Source organism: Anas acuta, chromosome 17 (genome assembly GCF_963932015.1).
Source record: "Anas acuta chromosome 17, bAnaAcu1.1, whole genome shotgun sequence".
Lineage (NCBI taxonomy): Eukaryota > Metazoa > Chordata > Aves > Anseriformes > Anatidae > Anas > Anas acuta.
Genome location: NC_088995.1, coordinates 2,636,534 through 2,660,813, shown reverse-complemented (window position 1 = coordinate 2,660,813; position 24,280 = coordinate 2,636,534). Strand labels below are relative to the sequence as shown.

At 52.6% G+C, this 24,280-nt stretch overlaps 3 protein-coding genes across 3 annotated transcripts in view; 2 read left to right on the top strand and 1 right to left on the bottom strand.

Moving 5' to 3' along the window:
• Window positions 1-14,444, top strand: part of SETD1B (SET domain containing 1B, histone lysine methyltransferase) — a 46,382-nt gene extending 31,938 nt beyond the window's left edge. Inside the window, exons 10-18 of the mRNA XM_068654388.1 lie at window positions 987-1,204; window positions 1,458-1,611; window positions 2,050-2,517; window positions 4,245-5,801; window positions 6,974-7,140; window positions 7,427-7,558; window positions 8,305-8,424; window positions 8,799-8,936; window positions 9,678-14,444. Coding sequence (XP_068510489.1) covers window positions 987-1,204; window positions 1,458-1,611; window positions 2,050-2,517; window positions 4,245-5,801; window positions 6,974-7,140; window positions 7,427-7,558; window positions 8,305-8,424; window positions 8,799-8,936; window positions 9,678-9,851 — 3,128 coding nt within the window. The 3' untranslated portion in view covers window positions 9,852-14,444. The remainder of the gene's footprint in view (window positions 1-986; window positions 1,205-1,457; window positions 1,612-2,049; window positions 2,518-4,244; window positions 5,802-6,973; window positions 7,141-7,426; window positions 7,559-8,304; window positions 8,425-8,798; window positions 8,937-9,677) is intronic.
• A 1,123-nt stretch (window positions 14,445-15,567) lies between these two features.
• HPD (4-hydroxyphenylpyruvate dioxygenase) lies at window positions 15,568-20,255 on the bottom strand. The gene is made up of 14 exons (XM_068654389.1): window positions 20,187-20,255; window positions 20,005-20,031; window positions 19,304-19,366; window positions 18,661-18,765; window positions 18,482-18,524; window positions 18,328-18,410; window positions 18,086-18,175; window positions 17,879-17,982; window positions 17,713-17,790; window positions 17,406-17,568; window positions 17,205-17,276; window positions 16,800-16,922; window positions 16,562-16,678; window positions 15,568-16,414 (listed from the first exon to the last, which is right to left on the bottom strand). The coding sequence occupies exons 1-14, from the start codon at window positions 20,187-20,189 to the stop codon at window positions 16,304-16,306; spliced, it is 1,182 nt and encodes a 393-aa protein (XP_068510490.1). The 5' UTR covers window positions 20,190-20,255; the 3' UTR covers window positions 15,568-16,303.
• An 840-nt stretch (window positions 20,256-21,095) lies between these two features.
• PSMD9 (proteasome 26S subunit, non-ATPase 9) lies at window positions 21,096-24,280 on the top strand. Its single transcript, XM_068653926.1, has 6 exons — window positions 21,096-21,279; window positions 21,390-21,489; window positions 21,804-22,015; window positions 22,508-22,609; window positions 23,102-23,190; window positions 23,500-24,280. The coding sequence occupies exons 1-6, from the start codon at window positions 21,166-21,168 to the stop codon at window positions 23,525-23,527; spliced, it is 645 nt and encodes a 214-aa protein (XP_068510027.1). The 5' UTR covers window positions 21,096-21,165; the 3' UTR covers window positions 23,528-24,280.

The following is a 24,280-nucleotide window of genomic DNA, read 5'->3' as shown; positions in this document are numbered from 1 at the left end:
TGGCGGGAAATTTAAGACCTGCATTTTATGAACGCTTGTACCCTATTTTAGATTTGCTGATGCAGAGCTGGTCACCCAGTAGAGGGAGCTCAGATTAGTTCATGGACTGTGTTCCGGAGGCATGCTTGCAACTCACTGTGTATGTTGAGGGAGAAAGCAAGTAAGAGACAGTTTGCTCTGCTTATTTATTTATTCTTAAGTAACTTATTTGCCAGAAGAATCTATTTCCAAAGATTTTAACTTTTTTTTCTCCCTGGGAACAGGGAAGAGTAGAGATAAGAGTATTCAAAGCTTGATGTCTTTATTTTGCATTAAACAGAGGATTCAAGTTAGTTGTGCTATAAACTTAGTTCAGACTAACAACTCGTTTCAAGCCGAAGTACAGAAGCAGGGTTTTGTTTAAAAAAGAGAAGGAAAGGCATTAAATCATTAAGTTTAAAAAACGTAAGAACCAAGGTTAACCAAGCATCTTTCTCATAACACAAACCCATCAGTTCTTCAAGAAATAAAACAAACCTAGAGTTTGTTAAAGCATTCGTATCCCGTAGCGTGCCCCTGTTTAGGGAAGCAGCACAGGGAGTTTCCCCACATGAATCAAGTATTCTGCTGTGGCACTGCACGTATTGCTCTTCTCCAAGCAGTACCCAGGCAGCGTTGGGTAAGACAACCCCTTGGCCAGGTCCCCGCTGGCGTACCAGTTCTGATCTCCATCGTGCCATGTCTCCTTGCTGCTCTGCCTGTAGCTTGTCAGCTTTGGCTACCTTTTGGCATTTTGCTGTCCTTGGGACTTTCAACACCGTGCTCCCAGTCTCACCCTCACTTGCACTGTGAAATTAAGTGCCTGTGAGCCTGGGGACTGTCACACTGCATGCACGCATTGCTCCTAACTTTGATCTTCCCAAAGCAAAAGTTCCTATGATGTGATCAACCCTTTTCCTCTCTTGAAAGTATTTGAGGGCAATTTCCTTCTTGTTTTTGCTCCCCAGAGTCAGAGAGGGACAGAGATGCTTCCGATGCAACGTCTGACCTGTCAAAGAAGGATGCAGAAGCAGTGGGGCTGAGGCGGCGACCAGCAAGGCCGCTGGAGCTTGACAGTGAGGGGGAAGAGGGAGATGAGACATCGGAGAAAGAAGAAGAGTCCTCCTCGGAGAAGGAAGAAGAGCAGGAGGAAGAGAGAGCCTTGGTGAAAGCAGCACCTGGAAAGGTGTGTTGGTTTGTGATCATATTTTTGCATGCAGTCTGTCATTAAAAGGGGTCCTGGTTATTCCAGATCGCAGCGTTACCTTCTCTAGAAGGTGTGTGCTCCTCTTCGGGCATGTGCTAAAATAATTTCTGTAGGATTATTCACCCTTCAGGTTCTCTGAGCAGTGTCTCTGAGAATCATTGGTGATTACCACAGTGACAGCCAGGTCTCAGGGTCAGACACTGCTCATTTTTGGCAATACTTTCCTGTAAAGGAGGAAGAGGAGGATGAGGATGAAGAGGACGACGAAGAGGATGATGAGGATGAAGATGATGATGAAGAGGACGATGAGGAGGAGGAGGACGATGAGGAGGAGGAGACAGGTGTTGAAACAAGTGACAAAGAGGAAGAGCAGGACTCCGAGGAGGGTAAGCAGTTCCAGGGAAAACAGCGAGTATGGTGTTTGGGCCAGGTGCACTCTCCCTTTTTGTCTCCCTACTTGTAAGCCAGGTTTTATTTGTGCACCCTCTTTCGTTGAAAGGCAGTTTCATACAAGATAATTTATACAGGTATAAATAATCTCAGTAGAACTCCATTAAAGAGGCAGTCTGCCAAGAGACCCACGTGGCAGTGCGCCAGGCAGCGCTAGGTCTGCTGCTCACGGAGCTGCTCGTTGCACGGTTGGAAACATCCAAATACTTGGTTTACTAGGCCCTGCAAAAGTAAATAAACTGCGAGGTGATTCCTTCAAACCCACACGCTGTTGTTGATGCTGTTACGGTGTGGGAATGATATTTGTTCCTGTAGAAGTCCCTGATTAGTTCTGTTTTCTGATGTCACTAAATGATGGTAACTTCTTCTTGTAGAAGACGTAGCGAGTCCCTCATCTTCCAAGGCTGAAGTGGAATCGTCCGATGAAAGCGAGGACTCCTCTGAATTCGAATCCAGCTCTGACTCAGATGAAGATGACGATGAGGATGATGAAGAGGAGGAGGAGGAGGAGGAAGAGGAGGAGGAGGAGGTGGCTGAAGATCAAGACAGAGAAGCCATGGTTGCTGAGACAGAGCATGAACCTTCCAGTCACGAGCTTCCTGATGATGAGAGGGAGACCATTTTGGAGCTGTATCCTGTGGATGACTACATGGATGCAACAGGCTTGGGACTCACAGAGCCAGCGTTGGTGGAGAAGGATGAAGGGATGGAAGAAATCAAGGCAGGAGAAGGTGAATGTGGTGAAGTCCCAGAGGCATCTATTGCTGCTGAAACACTCAAACACTTGGTTATGGAAAGAGACCAGGAGACAAAACTTGCACTGTCTCCCATCTGTGGGCCAGGTATGGTCTTCCGTGTGGTTTGGCACACATCACATTGCCAAGTGCAGTATTCTCACAGCCTCCAACACATATGGTTTTGTATTTCCCTTGTTCTTTCTTCCTCCAGCATTGGCTCTGGGCTAGGGATTATCTGTACAGAGGAAGAGGCCTGTGCTGAACTTTGCTTCCTAGTAAGGAGTTCCGCACAAGGCATCTGGTACTAAAAATACGGTGGTTATTGTATCCAGAACCTTATCCTGGGCCAGTGCAGTTAGTGTGCTGCAGGAACTAAACAGTTGGCATCGTCCGAGGGTGACTGACTGGGTGGTGTGGTGGCTGAAGCTCAAGATAGAAAAGTCGTGGCTGCTTAAACACAACAGGAATCTGTGCTTCCTGAGTCACTGCTGGCTGTTGTTGGCTTTAATATCAAAGGAGTGCGTGGAAAGCTGTATGGGGCAGGTGGGCAGAGTCTTAGAATTACATCTGGCTCCTTGCTTTTCACTTAGTCATTTTACATGAATAATATCCCCAGGTTTGCTGGAAGAAGGAAATTGTCTTGATTCTGTACAGAGCTGTATATAACCAGTGAAGACTAGAGTAGGAGTAGGATGCATAAATCTCGACAAATTCTGCAGCAGGAAGCGGGGAATTAACGAGCAAAAATCTGGAGCCAACATCTTGAGCAGGACGGGTGTCTGAAGGCTGCAGCACTGGGGACTAGACAGTATTTTGGCACCTGGAGAGCTGGAAATCTGGCCCCTGCCCAGGCTATTGCTCCTCAGCTATCATAAAATTTGAAAGGCTAATAGGCAAAATGCCTGTTTTACGCAGCTCCTTTCTAGAACATGTTGGTGTCCAGACAGGATATAAATCTGGGTAGAGCTGCGTTTGGGGTACCTCGATGTGTGGAGTGAGCTTTTCAGGTAAGCTAGGCACAAACTCAAACTGCAGCGTTCTTCTCGTGCTGCCCAGCCTGGCCGTGCAGGAGTTGGATGGGTCTGACCTTTCTGCAGTGAATCTCTGGTTCACTCCGCACAGATGGATAACACTTCCCCTCCAACTCTCCAGGCGTTCCCACCTCCTTTTGCTCTCCCACTTGAAAATGTTATTTTGAGCTGCCTAAGAAGATTCACTGTTGATTCCTTTTGGCCCTGACTCTAAGGAGGTAAATAAACTCCAGACAAATGAGCCTGCTGCAGAGAGAGCAGCATATAAATTGCCTCATTGATACCATCTGAGTGTCTCCTCATTCATTACAAGGGCTTTCCATTTCCTTCACGTGTTGTTCAAGAGCATTACGCTGCTCCCCTCCTTGGAGAGCCGAGGGTGCTTCTTGGCCCCGCAATTAGTTTACCTTCCCACATCAGAAAGGCTGATAGCTTGGGGCTCTGACAGCTGTCCTCCAAAGCTCTCACCCTGCAAGCCACTAATGCTTTTCGTGCCTGTAAAAAGGTGGTCAGGGGTTTTCAAAGCAGAAAACCTTCATTCTGGCCTGCGTAGTAGCTAATCCTCAAATTAATAGTGCATTTTTTTTAATGGTCCATTAGGGATGTCTGTGGTGGTGTCTAATTACTCCACACTCTGTGCCTCCAAAATGTAAAGCATTGGAGTTTTTAAAGCCTCCCTGTGGAATTGAGCTGTTCCGTAATTGCAACATCTTAAACATGCCTTTACTGGCAAGTGGCAAGTAAAGCAACACCCCTGACTTCTTTTTTCTTTCTTCCTTTCTTTTTTTTTCCTTCTTCCAGAGGAAGAGCCTGAACACACTGCCATGCTGGAGCCAGAGGTCCAGGAAGGTCCCAAGCCTGAATCTCAAGATGAGGATGGGACACTCTGCCTCTCAGCTCCAATGGGAGTCTTTGGAGAACCTCTGCCCGGTAAAAGCAGCTTCTTTAGCAAGTCTGATGGCAGCACCTTAGAAGCTCGTGTTAAAACAAAGCTGCCCTCTGCAACGGAGGAGGATGAGCGGCTGCCTCGCACACCGGGGCGGGAGGTGGTGGTGCATCCAGAGACTGATATTCTTCTGCTTCCAGCCCACAAGGTGCCATCCTCCACGCTTCCCTTACCGTCGACTCCCGGTAAAGAGGAATCTTTAATCCCTCCAGAGAAGTTCCCCGAACAATTACTGGTGACCAAAACATCTGTGGATGAGGAGATTCCTAGGACTCCTGGGCGGGACATTTTGGCCAAGTCTTCGCACCCCTTTGCAAAATCCCAGAGCACGGACACTGTTCCAGCAACGCCAGGAAGCGATGCTCCCCTTACGGGAAGCAGCTTGACCCTCAGTTCCCCTCAGGTCCCAGGGAGCCCCTTTTCCTACCCATCCCAATCTCCTGGCATTAACAGTGGCATTCCTCGGACTCCTGGGAGAGATTTCAATTTCACGCCTACTTTCCCAGAGGCTGGTGCTACCATTCCTTGCCTTCTGTCTGGCAAGAAGCCGTCAGAGGATGAGCTAGATGAGAAAACCTTTAAAGAGCCTCTTGGTGCTTCCCTTACGATCAGCATGAACAGTGTTCCTTCCCCTATCCCCTTCGCCAGCCCCCCCCAGGCAGATTTCCACACAGACGTGGGCTTGCCACCTGATGAGCCAATACCCGTAGCAGCCCTGCCGTGCATGCCTGGAGATGGAAGACTGCCCATCGAGGAATGCAAGGCAGAAGTAAAATCTGTTTTACTCTCGCCAGAAGCACCCACTGGGGCTTCTATTCTTCCTCCCCCCCCACCGCCTTCTGTTCTTCCCAAAAGGAGGCCGGGCCGACCAAAACGGTCGCCGCCTTCTGTCCTCTCCTTGGATGTGTACTCGGGCAAAACCATAGAGCCACCTCCTGTCCCAGTGACCCTGGTGGAAAGTGCTATGAGCAAAGAGCTCCTGAGTGCACACCCCGATGCTTTCTATGGACTGAAAGACCCTGAAGCCGTCACCCTGGACTTCAGGAATGACGGCTTCCACGAGAAAATAGCGGCTGAGACAGTCGCAGAGAAACTGCCATTCAAGGAATTGGAGAACCAGTGGAACGAAGACTTCAAGGAAGAAGAAGCTCACGCGAAGCCTAAAAGACAGTGGCGAAGGCAGAAGAAGTCACCTGAGGACCTCCCGGTGATTCCTTCCCCCGAGTATTCCCCACCCCGGCCTCAGTTCAGGCCACGCTCCGAGTTTGAGGAGATGACCATTTTGTATGACATTTGGAACGGAGGCATAGACGAGGAAGACATCAAATTCATGTGTATCACATACGACCGCTTGTTACAGCAGGACAATGGCATGGACTGGCTTAACGACACCCTGTGGGTATTCCATCCTTATATCCTTTCTCAGCGGCTCTGCGTCACGCACCATGTGTAGGATGCGCTCGATGGGCATTGGGTTGTGGGACTTAGAATGCAAAAGCCAAAGTTATTTGGTAGATTTGCTTGCTGGAATAGCAGTTGCTTATGTCAGCAGGCAGTTTTAGACCTAATCCCTGAAGTTGCAATACAGAAGTGGCTGTTCTTGCTGCATTTTCCATCTAGAACTGCAGGGAAAGTCTCTGAGCACCTCTTCAGGGGAGATTTCCTTGCTGGTTTGAGAAGCTTCTGTCTTCATTTAAACCACTTTTTTTTCCTCAGCTTGCTAAACTAATTACTGAACCCAGCAATTTCTGGTGGGTACGTAGAGGACTTTAACTTGGGGCTAAAACTTGCTGTAAAAATAATCCTGCCATCTGTGCCCAAAAAGATGTTAGTGGTGCTAGCAGCTTTAACTTGCTTCGAGCCCAAAATACTAATAAGCTGAAAAGGCTGGCTTCTAGGCAGCACGTCGGGGCAGACACAGCCCCAGGCTGGCTGGGAGAACATCGTGCTCTGTGCTGCAGCAGGACACAGTCATCAGGGAGCATGTGCAGCACCTCGTGTATTGCTAGAGGTGTCTGGAGTTAAAATATTTCATCCCTGACTCCCTGCAAGACCCTGCTTTTTTTTTTTTTTTTTTTAAGTAACCTTTAAAGCAAAAGCAAACCAGCCAAAGCCACTTAAAACTGTTGCTGTTTTTCTTGGTGGATCAGGACAGTGGGGTTAGAAACATCTGCGTGGGGTCTTCCCTGTCCCAGCAGGTGTGCAGGAGCAGATCTCCCGAGCCTGGTGAGAGCAGCGTGTCCCACCTGGTGGGCTGAGGAGCGTCTCCAGTACATCTGCTTTGCACCTCGCCTGGGGCAGGGTGCCAAGGGCTGGGATCGCTGAGAGGTCAGCACGGTGTTCTCGGGGCTTGGGGTGGCTGCAGGGAATTCCTGGAGGGAGAACAAGTTTCCTGAAGCATGCAGCTAAGAAGGAAATACCATGCTGGGCTTTCGTGCAAGGTTTTTTTTAATAGTAAGTTATACTTCCTCCCTCCTGCCCCCAAAAAAACCCTTCCTTGTTTTCTTGGTGTTAGCTCCGCGTAACCGCAGAGGTTTGGTCTGATGTCCCCTGGTAGCCGTGTTGCCCCTTAACTCCTTCCCACCTACCAGCTTTTCTACCCCCAAGAAAAAGAAGCGTGACGATGGCATGCGGGAGCACGTGACGGGCTGCGCACGAAGCGAAGGCTATTACAAAATTGATAAGAAGGACAAACTGAAATACCTCAACAATAGCCGAGCTTTTGCAGAGGAGCCTCCTGCAGACACGCAGGTGAGGAAACGTCCTCTGCTGGCCACCAGGGTGCCAGCAGGATTTGGTTTCGAACATCATCACGCACGCTGGCTGCTCTCTACCTTTTGGCAAGGTGGAGCTGTAGCTACGCCTGCGTTGAGGTGGCCGTTTGGGTGGTGCTGGGGCAGTGGGGGTGTTTGAAGTGGGGTGTTTTCGGGAGGCCACGTGCTCTGTGATGATGCCTTGTAGCACAAGGGATTGCTCGTGGGGAGGCTGCAGGGTGCTGGGCGAGTTGGGTCAGCTCTGATCACCTGTTTGTTCTCAGGGCATGAGCATCCCTGCTCAACCGCATGCTTCCACCCGGGCTGGCTCCGAGAGGCGGTCAGAGCAGCGCAGGCTCCTCTCCTCCTTCACCGGGAGCTGCGACAGCGACCTGCTCAAGTTCAACCAGCTCAAGGTAGGTCACCCCGTGGGGTGGCTGCTCTGGGTAGGGGCTGGCTGGGAGCAGGCTGAGGCCAGGCAGGGATAGGCACAGAGCTCAGTGCTGGGCACCTCTGCGTGTGTCAGGAGGCTGCGTGGGGCCCAGAATTAAGGTCTTGCCTTGCTTCTTGGAAAAAGTCTCCACAGAGCAGGTCAGAGGTGCTTGGATGGGGAGCTGGGCTATGCAGTCAGAGCAGCTGCAGGGAGCAGATGAGATTGACTTGAAGGATCACCCAGTGCAGAACCTCTCTGGGGTACCCAGCTCCTCTGTGCTTCCATATAAACCAACTTGAAGATTTCTGTGATCTAATTCACCTAAAAATAGGAACAGAGCAATTGCGGGGAAAACAGGACACTGGTCCAGTGTGCTCCCCTGTGAGAAGAGGCGTGAGCTGTTTGATAAATGGCTGTAAGCACACAAGCTGCTTTAGCCCTAAGTAGAACCATCAGGGCTGTGCAGAACAGAGATCGATGGCCCCAATGAGTCTGTTCTCCCAAATGGTGCATAATGGTATAAAAACCCAAGTATTACAACTATGTGGGACCTCTTATGTCCCCCGTGCTGCCCTTCTGTCACCAAAAGCCAGAAGGAAACCAAATCAGGTTGAAGCACCCCAGCACTGCTTGTGTGTTGCAGTGTGCTGCTGGAGCTAGGGACAGCCTTTCCCTTTTGATGCTGTGGCTAACGCGGGGCTGGGATTTTGGGGTGTTTTCTTTGTGCAGTTTCGGAAGAAAAAGCTAAAATTCTGCAAGAGCCACATCCACGACTGGGGCCTTTTTGCTATGGAGCCCATCGCAGCTGATGAGATGGTGATTGAGTACGTGGGTCAGAACATCCGGCAGGTAAGCTGGACTGGGGGCGAAATGTGAGCAAAAAGCAGCCCTGAGAGAAGTGATTGAGTGTGGCAGCTGGGGCTGGCGTCCCTGCTGCAAAGCGTTAGCTATGTGAGCTAGGCAGAGGCTGGCATGTGGGTTGGAGGAGCAGGGGTGGGATCTTCAACAACAGAGAAATTCAGAGCTCAAACCCTTAGGAAGCAAGCTCTCCAGAAGCCCATCCTGAACTTCTGTGGTTTCAGTGAAGTCTGTTCTCTTGGGGTATTTGGGACCGTGTATCTTCAAAGTGGCACCAGCACAGGGTAGATCTCTGAGCCCTGGGTAGATCTCTGCTCACAGCTCGCTGCAGCCTGTTCTGACAATAAGTGTGGGGTTTTCTGTAGGTCATTGCTGACATGCGTGAAAAGCGATACGAGGATGAAGGCATCGGGAGCAGTTACATGTTCAGAGTTGACCACGACACAATCATCGATGCCACGAAATGTGGAAACTTCGCCAGGTTTATTAATCACAGCTGCAATGTAAGTACCAGTTTTTCGCATATAATTGTATTCTGACATGCTGATAAACCCACCAAGTCCTCGCTAACTCTGATCAGGAACACATTCAGAAGTAGCAAGGGGTCACAGGGTTATGATTAACTCAATGAGCTGCAGCAGATCAAAGCTGAGTCTAAACTAGCTTAAGGAACAGATGAGAGACCTGAGAAATGAAACATGCAGCAAGACAGAGCGTGCTCAGAATCCTCCTGACCATTTTGTAGGACCCTGATGGCTGCTGTTCAACCACAGCTACCAAGTATTTCCTTAAAACAACAATTTTAGCAGTTCTGCTGCTGTGGGAACAGTATCCTAGTGTCCGCATGGGAAAAGTACTCTTGCCCTGGTAAGCAGAGAAGCTGCTTTCCTGTCTGATCTGTGCTGCAGCCTACATTTGAGGGCTTGGATGCCTGACCACGTTACCGAGCATTAGTTGAGCTGCTCTCTACCAGAGACAAATGTAGTGGAGCACTGTGGGGGCTCTTGGGCACTGTGAATGACCAGAACGTGTTTTGGAGGAGCACAAGGAGAGCTCTTCCAGTTTCTGGCTTCATGCCTCCTTCTCTCAGCTTTCTGCTGAGTATCCTGGGTCTAGCCTCTGGAAGCGTGGCTGAGACTGTCAAGTGAGTGCCCCACTCCATTTTAGTTTAGTTAATTGTGTGGAGGCTGGGAAGCCGTGGCCATCAGGAGCCTAAATCATTACCTGTTCTGTCACCCTTGCAGCCAAATTGTTATGCTAAAGTGATCACAGTGGAGTCTCAAAAGAAGATCGTCATCTACTCCAAACAGCACATCAATGTGAATGAGGAAATTACCTATGACTACAAGTTTCCCATTGAGGATGTAAAAATCCCGTGTCTATGTGGCTCTGAGAACTGCAGGGGAACCCTGAACTGAACTCGAGGTTTCTCGTCACACTTGCACCTTCGGCCATGTCAAAACTGTGGTAACCAGGTGTGGTTGCACTTTGCCAAAAAAGAAAAAAAAAAGAAAAAAAAGAAAAAAAAGAGGAAAAAAAATAAGGAAAAAAAGGAAGAAAAAATTAAAAAGGAAAAAAATATATATTAAAAAAGGAAAAAAGAGAAGAGAAAACCAAGCAAGTTTCGCACTTCTGCCAGGATCACGAACGAAAGCAAAAAGCGCACATGCTTACGAGGACTGTTCATGTTTCAGGTGCTCTTTCCTTTTCAGATCCAACACGCACACAAAAAGGTGACTACCGTTTTGTGGCATGGTCTATCCAAACACTAGCTTCTCTCTGTTCAGTCCCTACGTTAAGGCTCCTTCATGGGATAATGGTACCTTTTTTTAATTGTTGGTATAAACCTTCATCTTTTCATAAATGCTGCTACCTTTTTCTCATCAGTTTTGTTGGTTGAAAAAGACATTCAACGTTTAAATGTGAAGCAGAGACTGAAAATGCCATATAGGGTTTGTTGGGAGCTTGATTGGCTGAAATTGCACAGATTTCTCAGAGTAAGCTGTAAATAAATGTAAGGTTGATGTTACAGAGCAAGCCAGAGGCTTGAGGGAGTGTGAATGGGTGTGTGCGTGTGTTTGGGTGCGTGTGTGTGTATGGAGACGTGTCTGCAACGAGACTATAGGTGAACTGTCCTGCCTTTTCGTTAGGGGTGAGCCCGAACACGTCCCCTAAGCCAGACACCCTGGGGAACGCCAGGTCAGCCACAGACCTGAGCTTAGCGCCTTGGGCTCACCGCTGATTTTCATATGCCATGCTGGTATATTGGGGGATCAAAACCTCAGCACCCCTGCAAGAAAAATAGGGGGGTCCTGCAATCAGTAGTAACGAGCTGAGTCAGCTGTGCAGTCCGTTTGGCACCACGTATGGCCTTCTGGGATGCCCGTTTCTTGTAGATTGGTTTGTCTAGTGTTCAAAACCAAACCTGAGGCTGAAATTAAGTGGGAAACAGCCTCAGTTACACTGTAAAACCTTACCCTCCTTTTAAGCATACACTACGACCCATGTTTCTAATAGGAGTTTCCAATAGGATTTTCTCCCTGTTGATGGGAAACAGAGTGATGTGTTCCTCATCTTAATTTTTCTCACTTCTGTCTGCATTTCCCTGCCCTTCCAGCATTTTGCATGGAGTGTTTGCCCTGTCCTTGAATGGGGAAGATTCCTCCTGTGATAGGAACAAGCTGGACCTCCCCCAGTTACTCAGTAACTTGCCCCGGGGTAGTCCCATCCTTGCGGTAAGACCAAACGTGGTGGAAAGTGCCCCGAGCGCAGGCTGCGATAGCAATCCCATCCTCCCCCATCTGCAGCGTGAAAATGAATTCTTCTGCAAACTAGGAAGCCCGTTTTGAGATGGTTTTTCAATCTCTTTTGACCTTGTAGACGTGCTGAGGTGGTGTTTGCGGTTCTTAAGGGGTTCCATTAAAAAATGGGCCAAAGCACCAAAGAAATGCTTCTTTGGATGTGATCTGGGAACGTGAGGCGACAGGTCAGGTATAGACAGGATCAGGTTTCTCAACTCGCGTGGAGTTTCTCCTCCCTTAAAAGTAGAGATTAGTTGTGCTGAGCCTCCCTAATTGGCTTACAGGGGAAACGGCAGTGTAATTGTGAAACGCAGGCATCGGCTGCGTAACTAAAACCCTTCTCCCCGCAGAACAAATGGGCCAGCTGTGTTCTTGTAGCCTTGTAAAATTAGTGCTAATTGCTCTCCGACCACAGCTCCGTGATCAGAGGTTGCAAAAGAGTTTCCTGGAAGTTTTTTTTTTTTGCCACTGTGACGTGGAATTGCCAGGCCTGTGCCGCGGAGCAGAGCTTGCGATGTGGGTGAGACCTCTGTGCTTGAATTCAGACCAGAGGCCGGCAGAGCAGGAGCTTTTAGGCTGCCACCAGCTGCCTTCTGCCCGCGGCTCTGTCTGAGGGCAAGGAAATCGTCCCGAAGGTTGGACAGTCTGTGATCTCATCTCTGGTTTTCTTTCGTTGTTTCCTTTTGCTTTGGGGTTTTTCCCCCTGCTTCTTTGTAAATCTCTCTGGCAATTGAATAATCGTGACCCAGAGCTTAAAATTATGAGAAGCACAAATAGTTTGTCATCGAACTCGGGTTGTTAACAACAGCTGTGGCAGGAGAACTTGGGGATTAAACCAGCTGCTCTGTTTCTTTTTCTTTTTTTTGCTTTCAAATGAGGTTCCTCTTGTGCTGATGCTCCAGTTGGCATCTCCACAGCTCAGCCTTTTACTTCTGAAGCTTTAGAAATGCACAGAAATTTTTTGTCTCAGAACCGGAGCCCCTGCCTGTCGCAGTCCTGCCCCTGCTCTTGGCCTTCTTCCTCTCTGGCCCATCAAACCAGAGCATGAACTGGTTTTGGGGGGGGGGAAAACCCCAGCCTCACTCAACCCCTAAGTACCTGCTGGTGATTCTGTACCTCCCAGCACCTCGGTGTGCTCTGCATGGGGTCAGCCCCAGCAGGTTGTTGAGGAGGGGAGTGAGGCAGGGAGTCAGAGCAGGGCCCTGTGGGCTCGGGCTCCTTTGCGGTGTTTGCAGGAGAGCCACAGGGATCTGGGTGCCGAAGGCCTCGAGCACTGAGATCGCTGGGGTGCTCCTGAAACCACCTGTAACCATCCCGCTGCAGTTTTTCGGGTGGATAACGTGAGTTTTTGAAAGAGCTGAGCTCCCGGGAGCCGCCAGGAGGAAGCGGGGCTCTTTGCCAGCACTTCTGAAAACCCACGTTAGTCCTCAAAGCGGAGGCTTCTCTTTTTTCCCCTTAGTTCTTGGCTTGCAGAGCCCTCCCTGTGCAGCTGGTCAGAGCAGCCCTGTCCCCATAATTTTATAGTGGGGTTTTAGGTCTGATCGAGGCGTCCTGTGGCTGCAGACATGGTTTGGGAAGGCAGCCCCATGGAGCCTCCTTCCACATCCCCGGCTTCTTTGGCTTGTGCTGCTTGACAGAGAGGCGTGCTGGAGTCGTTCTGTTCGCTGTCCCAAATTTATTTTCACTTAAATTGAACCCTAAAAGAGAGAGAGAGACGTTGACTGTGCTCCCCATGAAATCGCAGCTCGCTTGGGTGGCTCTGTTGGGTGAAATGATCGCGGAGAGCAGCGTGGAGGCATTGGAGGTGTCCCTCCAGCCCATGGTGTCCCCAGGTGAGCGAGCTGGCTCCAGGTCCGCGTGCGAATCCCGCAGCAGCTGGCGTTCCTAGGAAATGTGCTCTGCTTGCAAACCCCACCTGCCCTCGCCCTCACTGCCCTCATGTCCTTCGGTCGCCCCCAAAGCGCGCTGTAGCCATCGGGGGCGGCGGGGCAGGGGCTCATCCTGCAGATATTTATATTGTATAGAGCAGCTTATTTCTACAAGGAAAAGAAAAAAAAACACAAAACAGAACATTTTTAAACTCCAACAAAGTATACAGTAGTTTCAGTTCCGGTTTTTGTGACCTTTTTCAGGGATCATTTCAGTGCATTTCTGTATAAAATAAAAATTTAAGGAAAAAAGGATTTTGAAGTATATAAAAAAAATGCATCTTCTGTACATAGGCAAACTCAAGAATCTTCTCTTCAAACACTGTTTCTTGTAGAAACATGTTGAAATTTTTTTGCTGATTTCTTTGTACTTCAAGAGCATGTAAATAATTTATTAAAAGTGACTATTGTAATTTGGAGTTCTTTTTAAACAGATTCCAGCTCTAATTCTTGTCGAGAAGGTGGGGAGGAAGAAGGACTGAGTATAGCAAAGGAGCTGGTGGCATTTACAGCTTGTGTCAAGCTTTGTATAATGTAAATTCTGTATAAATGTTTCTTTTTTTTTTTTGTCAAATAAATAGACGGAATTAGCAGCATTAAGAAACTGAAGACAAAAAATTGCCAAGTCAAGGCTTCTTCTTTGCCCCCCCACCCCCATTCTGAAACCTAATGTGCAAAATCTATTTATTTCAAGCGAGGAAATGTGTACAGTCTAATAGACAACCTAAAATGTATTTAAGCGAGTTTGCAACTGGATTTTTTTTTTCATTTTAATATTTGTTTTTGTTTCTATGAGTTTCCTCCTTAATTGCCACTGTAGTATTTGTCCAAGTGAAAAGAAACCCTCTGGAACGGACACTCAAACGGGCAGTTTTAAAAGCAAAAGGGAAGAACACCCGGCTCCAATCCTGCAGTTTTCTGGTTCCTTAAACAGGTTGTTTTAATTCACGGTGTGAAAATAAAGGGCTTCCTTTAAAAGGAGGCAGGTAAAATGGTTTGCAATAAATGATTTTTTTTTAAGTTCCTTTAAAAAAAAAATCTGCTTTGAAGATTTAGGATTTCTGCTTTTTCTTTTGTTAAGCAAATTTATAAATTTAGGGATGTTTTGTGCATATAGAATCTGTCACCAGTATGTATCTTGTTTTGAAGAAAGTGTTTTTGTTGTGGATGTGTCATGCTGTATATATTTGTTCATATTTTTGTGAATTGAATACTATGTACCATTGTATTATAGTAACTTTTATAAAGCAAACCATAAATATACTGACTTTTCTTACAGAAACATTATGTTGTGCTTGATGTGTAGCTGGGGCAGCTTTTTGCTCTCGGACCCGTGCTGGGAACCACAAGAGCTGCAAATACTCATCCCGTATCCAGGCAGGGGCTTTAAGCAAGGTCGTACAACTATCGTGTGGAAGAAATGCGAGCAGGTCGGGGCTCTGAACCTGCAGGAAGTTAAGGTTACTGCTGAAATTATGCAATTATCCTGCCAGCTCTGTGCTGGACACAGCCACAGGGGGAAGCCTCAACACGTGTCGGAGCAGCCACACGACGGGCCGAGCCTGCCCAGTGGTCAGAGGCAGACGGATCTCACCTTTAATACATCCTGCACTGTGCTGGGTGTCCCAGGGCACTCTGACCATGTCAGTTTTTCTGGCTTCATTTTTTTTTAATTTATTTTTTAATGCTTTGCTTTACTTTGTGGAGGTGAAAGCCCTCAGCCTACCGAGAGAGGTACAGCAGAAAAGTGGCTTCTCTGAATTTTGGAGTGGGAGGTATGCAGGGCAGGGATGAATGCAGCAGCTGACAGGTGGAAAATGAACTGGCAGGAGAGAGCCTCGGCTGCTGGTAACTTCTCCTGGCTCCCTCTTCCCCGGCCACAGTGAGGAGGCTGCTGCTGGCAGGGCTCAGCCCGGGGCTGTCTGGATGGGGCAGGGGCTCAGGCTGCGGATGGGCTCTCATCGTGTCCTGGGAGCCCAGCATCAGCCGGGGGCTTGGCTTAGACTTTGAGCAGCTTCCACACTGGGAAACACAAGGAGCAGCACTGGGAGCTGCGGGGATCTGCAGGGCAGGTGTGTGACAGCAGGGAGACCTGGGGCCACCGTGAGCCCGTGGTGATCTTCGGCTGGCGCATCCTGAGGTCTGCAGGTCCTCAGGGAGCATTCAAGGTTGTTTGCACCTCTTCTCCTTATCTGTGTGGGACTTGGGATCTGCAGGTACTTTATTAGCAAGGCTGGTTGAGTTTGGGTGGTGTTGGCCGCTTGGCCCTGCCTTGGGGCACCGGTTCCTGCATGGCACCGAAGCCATCGCTGAATCTGGAGCCTCGGCTCCTCCCTGATGCCCCACAGCCACGGTGGGCACGGAGCCTGCAGCCCTGGCAGCACGGACTTACCAGGCACTCACACTGTGACAGAAATGGATTTTATTGTCAGTGGGGAAAGCCCCCTTGCCAAGGACTGTGACGGTGCCCAGGGTGATGCCCCGAGGGGAGTCTTCACCTGCAGCCAGGACTGAGCCTGGCAATCACCACAAAGGCAGCGATTGCTTCTTGAAGCACTGGAAAACCCCAACCCTCCGTTAATTCGGGAGCTTATGGGTACTGGAGCAAGACTGGGGAACGGGCAGGAAGGCTGAAACGTGTACATTCAATCATCTCATTCCAGAATGCTGCAGCTACCCCAAAATCATGTTTACTCTCAGGAAATTCAATTTCAAGATTGAACCTACAAGTAATAATAATTAAAAAGAGACACGTAGAGAGGCAAATCCCTGAATGCTTTCCTCTCTCAGCTTCCCGCATAGATAAAATTAATGGAAAACTTCACGTAGACGGGGTTTAAGCGCTCCAGTTGTTTCCTGTGTCTTCCTCCAGAGCTGCATGCGTCAGGCACGTGCCCAGTGTCAGGAATTGGGGGGCTGGGATGGGGTTAGGCTGGTTCGTGGTCACCACTTCCCGCATCCCCTCTTCCAAGGGCACCCCTGGGCTGGGTCAGGATCAGTCCTTGCACATCGCCAGCTTGGCAGCGACTTCCCTGGGCTATTTACCGAAGCATCAGCCTGGTCCCCGTTTCGTTTATGAATCAGCTCGTTAGGGAATCAGCTCGTTAGGGGCCAGCGATGGAGGCTGGGCGCGCTCTGGCGCTACATGCGCTCACTCTCCCCGTTGGGGCTCAGGACCGTCAGGTTGCCTCGCGCGTCCTGGTCGATTTCTATCGCTTCGAACAGAGACTTGAAGTTCCCAGCACCAAAGCCCTGCGGGGAGGACAGCGTTACCTGGACGTGGTGCCGGGGCTCCATGAGGCCCCAGCACCACCAGAGCTGGCTGTGTGGTGGCACAAGGCCCCGCTGAGGCCCCCAGGCCAACTTCATTGCTTTTCGCAGGGCAATCCTGCAGCCTACCTGGTGGTTGTGCCGCTGGATGACCTCCAGAAAGACCGTGGGCCTGTCTTGAACTGGTTTGGTGAAGATCTGGAGCAGGTAGCCTTTCTCATCGAAGTCCACCAGGATTTTCAGCTCCTGGAGAAAGGCAATAGGAAGATAACCCCGAGACCTACTGAGGGGCACGGAGCTGCCTCCACGTGGCCCCTTGGCCCTGCCAGACGCCGTGGGGAGCCGGCCCAGCCGCAGCCCGACCCACCTCCAGCTTGTCGATGTTCTCCTTCACTTTGATTTTGGCAGCCTTCAGCCTCTCCCGCAGCAGCTGGTAGTAGCTGGACGGCACGTCCATGAACTGCATGCCGCGCTGCTTCAGGTTGGTGATCTGCAGGGCGGGGGAGAGCTGAGTGTGGGGTGGGTACACAGGGACAGGTGGTGGTGGGGGGAAAGTTGACATTTTCCTGTGGATTTGGCCCCAAACGGAGCATGGGCCCTGTCCCACCCTCTCCCTTTGGATCCCAGGTGCCCTCTCCAAGCAGTGTGGGGTTGGCCACCATGCAAGCATGCCCCCGATGCCTCCAGAAGCTCTCTGGCCTGGAGAGGAGCCAGGGACAGGCAGACCATGCGCTGTGGTGGCACGGGGCAGAGCTGCCGTGGTGGCACTCACCGCCGAGATGATGTCGGAGGTGTTGAGCGCGATGTGCTGGACTCCGGCCCCTCCGTAGTAGTCAATGTATTCCTGTGGGGAAAAATCTCACTGTGCTGGTGGTGCTGTGGCTATGGCACACGACCAGCAAGCCACTGCCCCGCTGGTCCTGTCCCTTTTCTTCACCAAAGCCCTGCTGGTGGCCCATCAAGCCGTGCTCACCTGGATCTGGGATTTCTTCTTGCCGAACGCCGGCTCGTTGATGGGCATCTTAATGGTCTCCTCGTAGTTGGTGACCACGATGGAGCGCAGGGCGCTGAACTCGGTGTGCAGCTGCTTGTCGTCCACCGACCAGAAGCGGTGGAAGAGGAGGTTCTTCTGGTACCTGCCGGGCCACAGGGGGCACGTGGAAGCCCCTTGCTCCATCCCCGCACTAACGAACCTCTGCTCTGGGTTAATTGCCCTCAGCAGCAAGCATCAGTGAGGCTACAGAGCGGTGCCACCTCCTCCCAGCCCTCCCCGCTCTTACCAGTCAGCCACTGGGACCATCTGGAGGTCGGGCTGGTTCCCCACCACATGGTCCACAAAGCTCAGTTTGGCGCTCGGCCTGCGGGGAGGGGGACGAGGGCAGCGCTCAGCGGAGCTGGGGGGGCCCTGGGGGCTGCAAGGAGGTGCTGGGATGCTGCACAACTCACAGCCTGGGCAGCAGGGGGTCCTTGAAGAGGGGCGCGTGGTACCCGGGCAGGAAAAGCCCCTTGTAGTTGAGCTTCTCTATCAAGGTGTGGGTGGTGTCGCCGTACTGCAGCGGGGAGGGAAGCGGCTCCGTGCCCACCCTGCACCTTGTGGTGTGCAGACCCCGCTGCGGATGGGGGGGCTGAGCACCGCCACCCCCCGGCACTCACCGTCTGGATGACAGCAAACTTCACCTTCCCGAACTTGTCCTCCTCCACCCAGGGCTCCTTCACCACCACGGCTCCGCGCTCCTTGGCTTTCTGGGCAGGGGGAGAGCGCCCGTCCTGCTGCAGTGCCCAGAGCCTGGGGGGATGCAGCCCCAGGACCCTCCACCCCCACTCGTTGCTGCTCCTTTCCCCCTCCATAACTCACCATTTCGGGGCCCCTGGTGCATCATGCGGGTGCTGCCTACCTGCACAATGAAGTCGCAGTCCTCCACTTCGAAGGCCACGTCCTTCACCCCGTCCCCGTGCTTCACCAGGTGCTCGCCCATCTCTGCCGGCAGCCGGTGGGTGTGAGCGGGGATGCTGCACACCGCCCAGCCCCTCTGGCCCCCCAAAACCTACCCTCATTCCCCGGGTTGAGCGCAGACGAGAGAACGAACACGATCTGGAGAGGAAGAGGACGAAGGGCTCAGAGTTTAATGCTGCAAATGCCTTTGGGCAGCGTCAGCGCGCATCCAGCATCTCCCCGTCACCGTGGGCACCTCGGTGGTGGCACCGCCATCGGGGCTTTGTCACCGTACCTTGTCCTGCTTGATGACGTGTGACACCACCTCCCGGCTGCCCGTCTCCAGCCCCCGGTACGCCAGCTCCTCGAAGCCCATCTTGTTGCAGTAATACGAGGCAGCCTGCCACGGCGGCACGGGTAAACCACGGTGTGTGCAAGGGCCATGTGTACATGTGTGTGTGTGTTTGTGCACACTTCCAGCACCACGGGACTGAATCTGTCACCGCCCCACTCTCCCCCTCCCTGCCGAAACGAGCCCCTCGCCCGCAGGCACGCTCCTCAAGCAGCCCAGGAGGAGCAAGCAGGGACAAGAAAGCAGCACAAAGAACCCCAAAACTCCACAGCGAGCGCTGCCTGGAGAGCCCTCCGGTGCTGGGGCCGGGCAGGGGGGCAGAGGGGTGCACAGCGGGGCTGCAACGATTTCGCTTTTCACCTGCACGTTGGGGGCCTGTCCCACACACACCCCCAGCCACCGCCCCTCGCCTTGCGCAAGGGCCCCAAGGCCGTGGCCCCGAGCCAGGGCCGGGCACAGGGACAGCGCCAGGGGCCACCAGCCGCCCCCCCAGCAGCCAATGGATGCAGTGGCCGCGTTGTCCCCAGCACAGCACCGCCACCGCCACCACCCCTGCCCACACGCGCAGCCGGCCGCAACCTCCTACCTGCTTGGCATTCCCCACCCAGAAGGTGATGGAGTGGAAGTGGATGAAGCGGCCTCGCAGGGGCTAAAGGGAAGGGGAAAAGTTTGTCCTGGCTGCCCGGTTACCCTCGCTGTGCCACGGGGCTGCTCCTTGCCCCAGCTGTGGCACTGCGGGTACGGATCCTGCAGGTGCAGTTCCTGCAAATGCAATTCCTACAAACACGATTCCTACAAACACGGTGCCTACAGATGCAGTTAGTTCCTGGTAGCATGGACTTGTGAAGCACCAGTGCAAGGCAGGCAGGCTGGGGCAAGGGAAGGCAGGGAGGAACAGGAGGGGAGAGCTGGGAAAAGAGTATCTGGAGATGCCGGGGAGCCCACGTGCGGACAACCCCTGTGGCCCTACAGCTGCTGCCAGGTGCCCTCGTTAACCTCTATGTTAACGATTTACCCAAGCGGGGCAGAGCACAGCGAGCCCCTTTGCTCTGTGTCATCCCTGCCTGGCACAGCTCTGGGAGCGAACTGGGGCAGGAAAGGGGGGACTGTGCCGAGGTGTTGGGTTTGGCTGCCAATGCCCATCGCATCCCACCGCACCAAGACGGAACCGAGCGTGCCGAGCAGCCGGAGCCGTCCTCTGCAGCCCACACAGGTGGTGGCCGGAGTGAGCACAAGGGGGGCCCATGGTTGGTGTTCCCCCCCGGAGTGCCGCAGCCCAGCACCTACCTTTTCTCCCTTGTCCGTGTAAGTCGTCTGGAAAGAGAACCAGAGAGGGGCAAGTTAGCAGGGTGCAGCCGAGGAGCAGCAACCCCAGCAACTTCCCTCCCAGGCCCAGCATCGAGCAGGGGGGAAAAAGCGGCGAAATTCCCCCAAAACCATGTGATTTGGCATTCGGTCCAGACCCTCACCATTGCTGCGACCCGGTGATGTGACAGCGGCGAAGAGGGCGCGATGCCGTGCGCGGGCCTGATATAGCGGGGCAAGGGATGGCTCCTCCTCAGCTCCACCCCGGGCACTGCCCCATCCTGGTGCTGGCCCCATGGGTCCCACGGGTCCCCTCCTGTACCTGGTGACCTCCCTGCTGCAGCCAAGCCAGGGTGACGTGGGTGCACGCACAGTGCGGGGGCAGGGGACACTCGGTGGCTTCTTCAGCCACAGTGACGGCGGTGCTGCAGGGCTGGCAGGAGCAGGGACACGGTGGCTGGTGGCAGCAGTGTGGGTCTGGAGCAGTGGTGGTGGGTGGTGGTCACCTCACAGCCATGGCATCGTGGTGTCACCTATGGCATGGCCACCACCGCACCACCCCAAGGCAACGGCACTGCTGTGTCACCCCAAAGCACTGCCACTGCTGGGACACTGTGGCACTGCCATCGCTGTGTCACTGCATGTAGATATCACTGCGGTGTCACCCCATGGTGCTGCCATCGCGGTGTCACCACATGGAGGTGCCACCACTGTGCCATCCTATGGCGCTGCCACTGCTGTGTCACCAAATGGAGCTGCCATCGCGGTGTCACCCCATGGTGCTGCCATCGCTGCACCACCCTGTGGCAATGCTGCTGCCATGGCACCCCACGGCACTGTCACTGCACTGCCACCCCCTGTCAGTGCCACCCCATCAGTGCCACCCCGCTGTCACCCCATGGCTCTGCCCCCGCCGCCTCCTTCCCGCGGGCGCGCAGCCCTGGCCCCGCCCCTTTCTTAAGCCCCGCCCACTTTCCCGCCACCCGCCCCTAAACCACGCCCCCTACACTAACCCCGCCCCCTCCCATAGCCCCACCCACTCCGTGACCACGCCCACCCCCGTGGCCCCGCCCACGAAGCCGGAGCTCCCCGCGTGGCCCCGCCCCCCCCGTTGCGCACCGCGTCCCGGGGCCCGTCCCAGCCATGGCGCAGCCCGGGGCCGGCAGCGCGGTGACGGCGGGCGCGGTGCTGCAGCTGGTGCGGCAAAAGGACGAGCTGGAGGCCAGGATCCGGGCGTGCTACGAGCTGCTGCGGGACGTGAGCAGGGCGGGGGGAGACCGGGGGTACCGGGGGAGATTTGGGGGGGGCTTGGGGCTCGCTGCCACCGCCCCGTGTCCCCCCCCTGACCGCCCGCTGTCCCCCCGCAGAGCGGCGTGGGTCCCGACGAGCCGCTGGTGGACGCCGAGGGCTTCCCCCGGGCTGATATCGACGTGTACCGGGTGCGGGCGGCCCGGCACAACATCGCCTGTGAGTGGGGTCAGCCCCCCCGATCCCCTATAGTCCCCCATAGCCCCCCCCTGCCCCGCTGGGGTGGCCTCGTGCTGGGCGTTTAACGGGAATTGAGGTTTAAAAGGGATTTCCAGGTGCCCCCGGGTCCCCCCAAACCCCCTGCATTGCCCCTTCGTGTGCCCTGTGTGTGGCTCTCAGGGCTGGGTGGGGAATGCCCTGCCCCGCTGGGGGTGGGTGGTGTCCCCGCTGTCATCATCTTGTGCCCGATCCCGGTTTTGGGGTGAAGGTGTTGAGGAGCAGCCCTCCCATGGGCCTCCCGGTGTCGCCCACAGGCCTGCAGAACGACCACAAGGCGCTGATGAAGCAGGTGGAGGAGGCCCTGCACCAGCTGCACGCCCGCGAGAAGGAGAAGCAGGCCAAGGACCAGGCCGAGGCGCTGGCGGAGGCGCTGAGCCAGAGCCAGAGCCAGGGCCAGGGCCTGGCCCAGCCCCAGGCTTTTGCCAGAGTGAACGCGGTGACACCGGAGTCACCGGCGAGCGTCTCGGTGAGTTCGTGGGTCTGAGAGCCACGGGGAGGGCTTTGCTCGGACCTCGAGGGGAAACAGAGCAGGTGGCTTGCTCCTTGTGCTCATCACCAAGCAGGAATAACCCATGGGACACCAATTTTTATTATCCCACCCCCCATTTTTTTTATTGTAAGTGTTTAGCAAATGCTCAATCACCTTCTTAACCAGCATAGTTCATCCTGAAAGCTCCTGTGGGGGGAGCTGTGTGGCAGTGCCAGTGTCACTGGGGTGTCCCATGGAGCGACTTGTCACTGTGCTGAACCAGAATTGTTGTCTCAGCTGTGCCATAGCACCACACAAGGCCTCAGCGATCATTCTAGAATCAGTGTTTCTCCTCCCGTAAAATAGGGCACGAGAATGGGTATTTATTTGTTTCTAACAACATGGAGGTGGTGTGATGTAGCTCCATGCCCTAATCGCATTACCTCTCTTCAGAGAACGCAGATGTTCAGCTTCCTTCTCTCTGTCCAGGGGCTTCAGGTCGATGATGAGATCGTGGAATTCGGCTCCGTCAACGTGCACAACTTCCAGAACCTGCAGAACATCGCCACGGTGGTGCAGCACAGCGAAGGGGTGAGCTTGCTTCTGCTGAAACGGTTCTCTTGCCTGTCTCTGTTGGCTACCTGTAGCTTGTTTGTGGAAGTCAGATCTCCGTGTTGGATTCAGTCTGCACTGTTGTAGCCTTGTTCCCTCACAGCACTGAGCTCATTCCTGCCTGGACAGAAGAGAGCAAAGAGGTGTGTGCCCTTTGCCTGCTCCACCCCAGGGCACTGCCTGCAGCAGTTTGCTGTGCTGCCATGCCACGCACACGGCCCTCTGGACTGGCAAGAGAAGCTATCGCAGCCTTCAGATGGTTTTTAGTGGAACTGAGAGATCTCATGGAGCTTTCTGTCCACCGAACGCTCCCTCCTTTCAAATCTAGTTGAAGGGGTGGGAATGAGAACTGCTGAAGTACTTGTAATGTTCTTCTCGTGCTTCAGCAGAAGAACACAAAAAAGGTTTGACCTGGTGATGGGAAGTTGCAAACTCTTTCTTTCTTTCTTTCCATTTTTTCCCCCCTTCCAGAGACCGCTGAGTGTGACCGTCATCCGCAATGGCAAGAAAGTGCACCTGGGGCTGACTCCGAAGCGCTGGGCTGGGAAGGGCCTCCTGGGGTAGGCTTTTATTTCATTTAACCGGAGTGGATGAGGCATTCAGCCAGCTCAGAGCAACTTTCCTGTAGCAGGGCCAGCTCTGTGCTTCCCTGCATGTGTGTTGCTGCCTGCCCTGATGTGTTTTGTTGGTGGGGAGGCAAGTTGTATCAAACGTGAGCTGCAGGGCAGAAGATCTCAGTGGCTAATTCCTCTGATAGGGGGAGCAAATGCAAGAGGGATGTGGTGGACCTGATTTAAACTGTGTCAGTTTTTCCGAGCTTCTTTCAGAACTGAGCCTTTAACGTTTCCTTCTACGCTCTTCTTTTTCAGCTGCAACATCATTCCCTTGCAAAGATGATCACAAAGATGATCACTGCTTAGGAAACAATAAAGATGAAGCTTGTGCCTGCTTTTTGGACTCTGGCCTGGTTTGAAAAATTCCCATGTTATCTTCATTTTTGCTGAAATATTGTTTTGGAGGCTGTGATCTAGGTGCCAGACTGGCAGAGTATGAAAAGGATGGAGCGAAGCCTTACCACAGTTCAGAACTGTGCTGATTTCTGAGGAGCAGCTTGTAGAGTTGCAGGATGTGGCCTCTCATCTCTTATTTCTTGTATCACTTTGGAGGGAGGCTAGAGAGAAACCCAAGCTTCCCTTGATACCGATTCTGAAGAGCATAAAATGCTCTTGTTTGGTGATAACAGAGCATTCCTTCTCTTTTTCCTTCTCTTAAAATTCCTCAGTGAACATCTTCTTAAAATATACTAAGAAGTCCTGGGGCACTTTCTTGTCTCTCTAGTAATAGATCGCAACAGCTGTTGGAAGTTACCAAATACGATGAAAGAATTTCTGGAATGCCTAATTATTTTTAAGTTAATTAAGGAATAGGGGGTTATAATTCTACTTTGTCTTACTTTTTAGTATTTTGTTCAGTTATGACTCTGTAAAAGTACTCCTAACTTGATTTTTTTATTATTATTTGCTCTAGTTGGTTTTAGGGTGTATGAACTCTTCAAGGGGATTTGGGGGTGATTTGTTTTTGTTTGTAATCTTTTTTCCAGTTGAACTTAAAAATACTCTCCCAGAACAATAAAACTGAGTGATGCATCTC

Excerpts from the sequence above, each read along its gene's own strand:
- HPD (XM_068654389.1), bottom strand. Across the intron at positions 17,983-18,085 it reads AGTTTGCTGTCATCCAGACG|TACGGCGACACCACCCACAC; the intron begins GTGAGTGCCGGG and ends TCCCCGCTGCAG. Across the intron at positions 17,277-17,405 it reads AGAAGAAATCCCAGATCCAG|GAATACATTGACTACTACGG; the intron begins GTGAGCACGGCT and ends TTTTCCCCACAG.
- PSMD9 (XM_068653926.1), top strand. The coding sequence starts at position 21,166 with ATGGCGCAGCCCGGGGCCGGCAGCGCGGTGACGGCGGGCGCGGTGCTG. Across the intron at positions 21,280-21,389 it reads GCTACGAGCTGCTGCGGGAC|AGCGGCGTGGGTCCCGACGA; the intron begins GTGAGCAGGGCG and ends GTCCCCCCGCAG. Across the intron at positions 23,191-23,499 it reads GCTGGGAAGGGCCTCCTGGG|CTGCAACATCATTCCCTTGC; the intron begins GTAGGCTTTTAT and ends CTTCTTTTTCAG.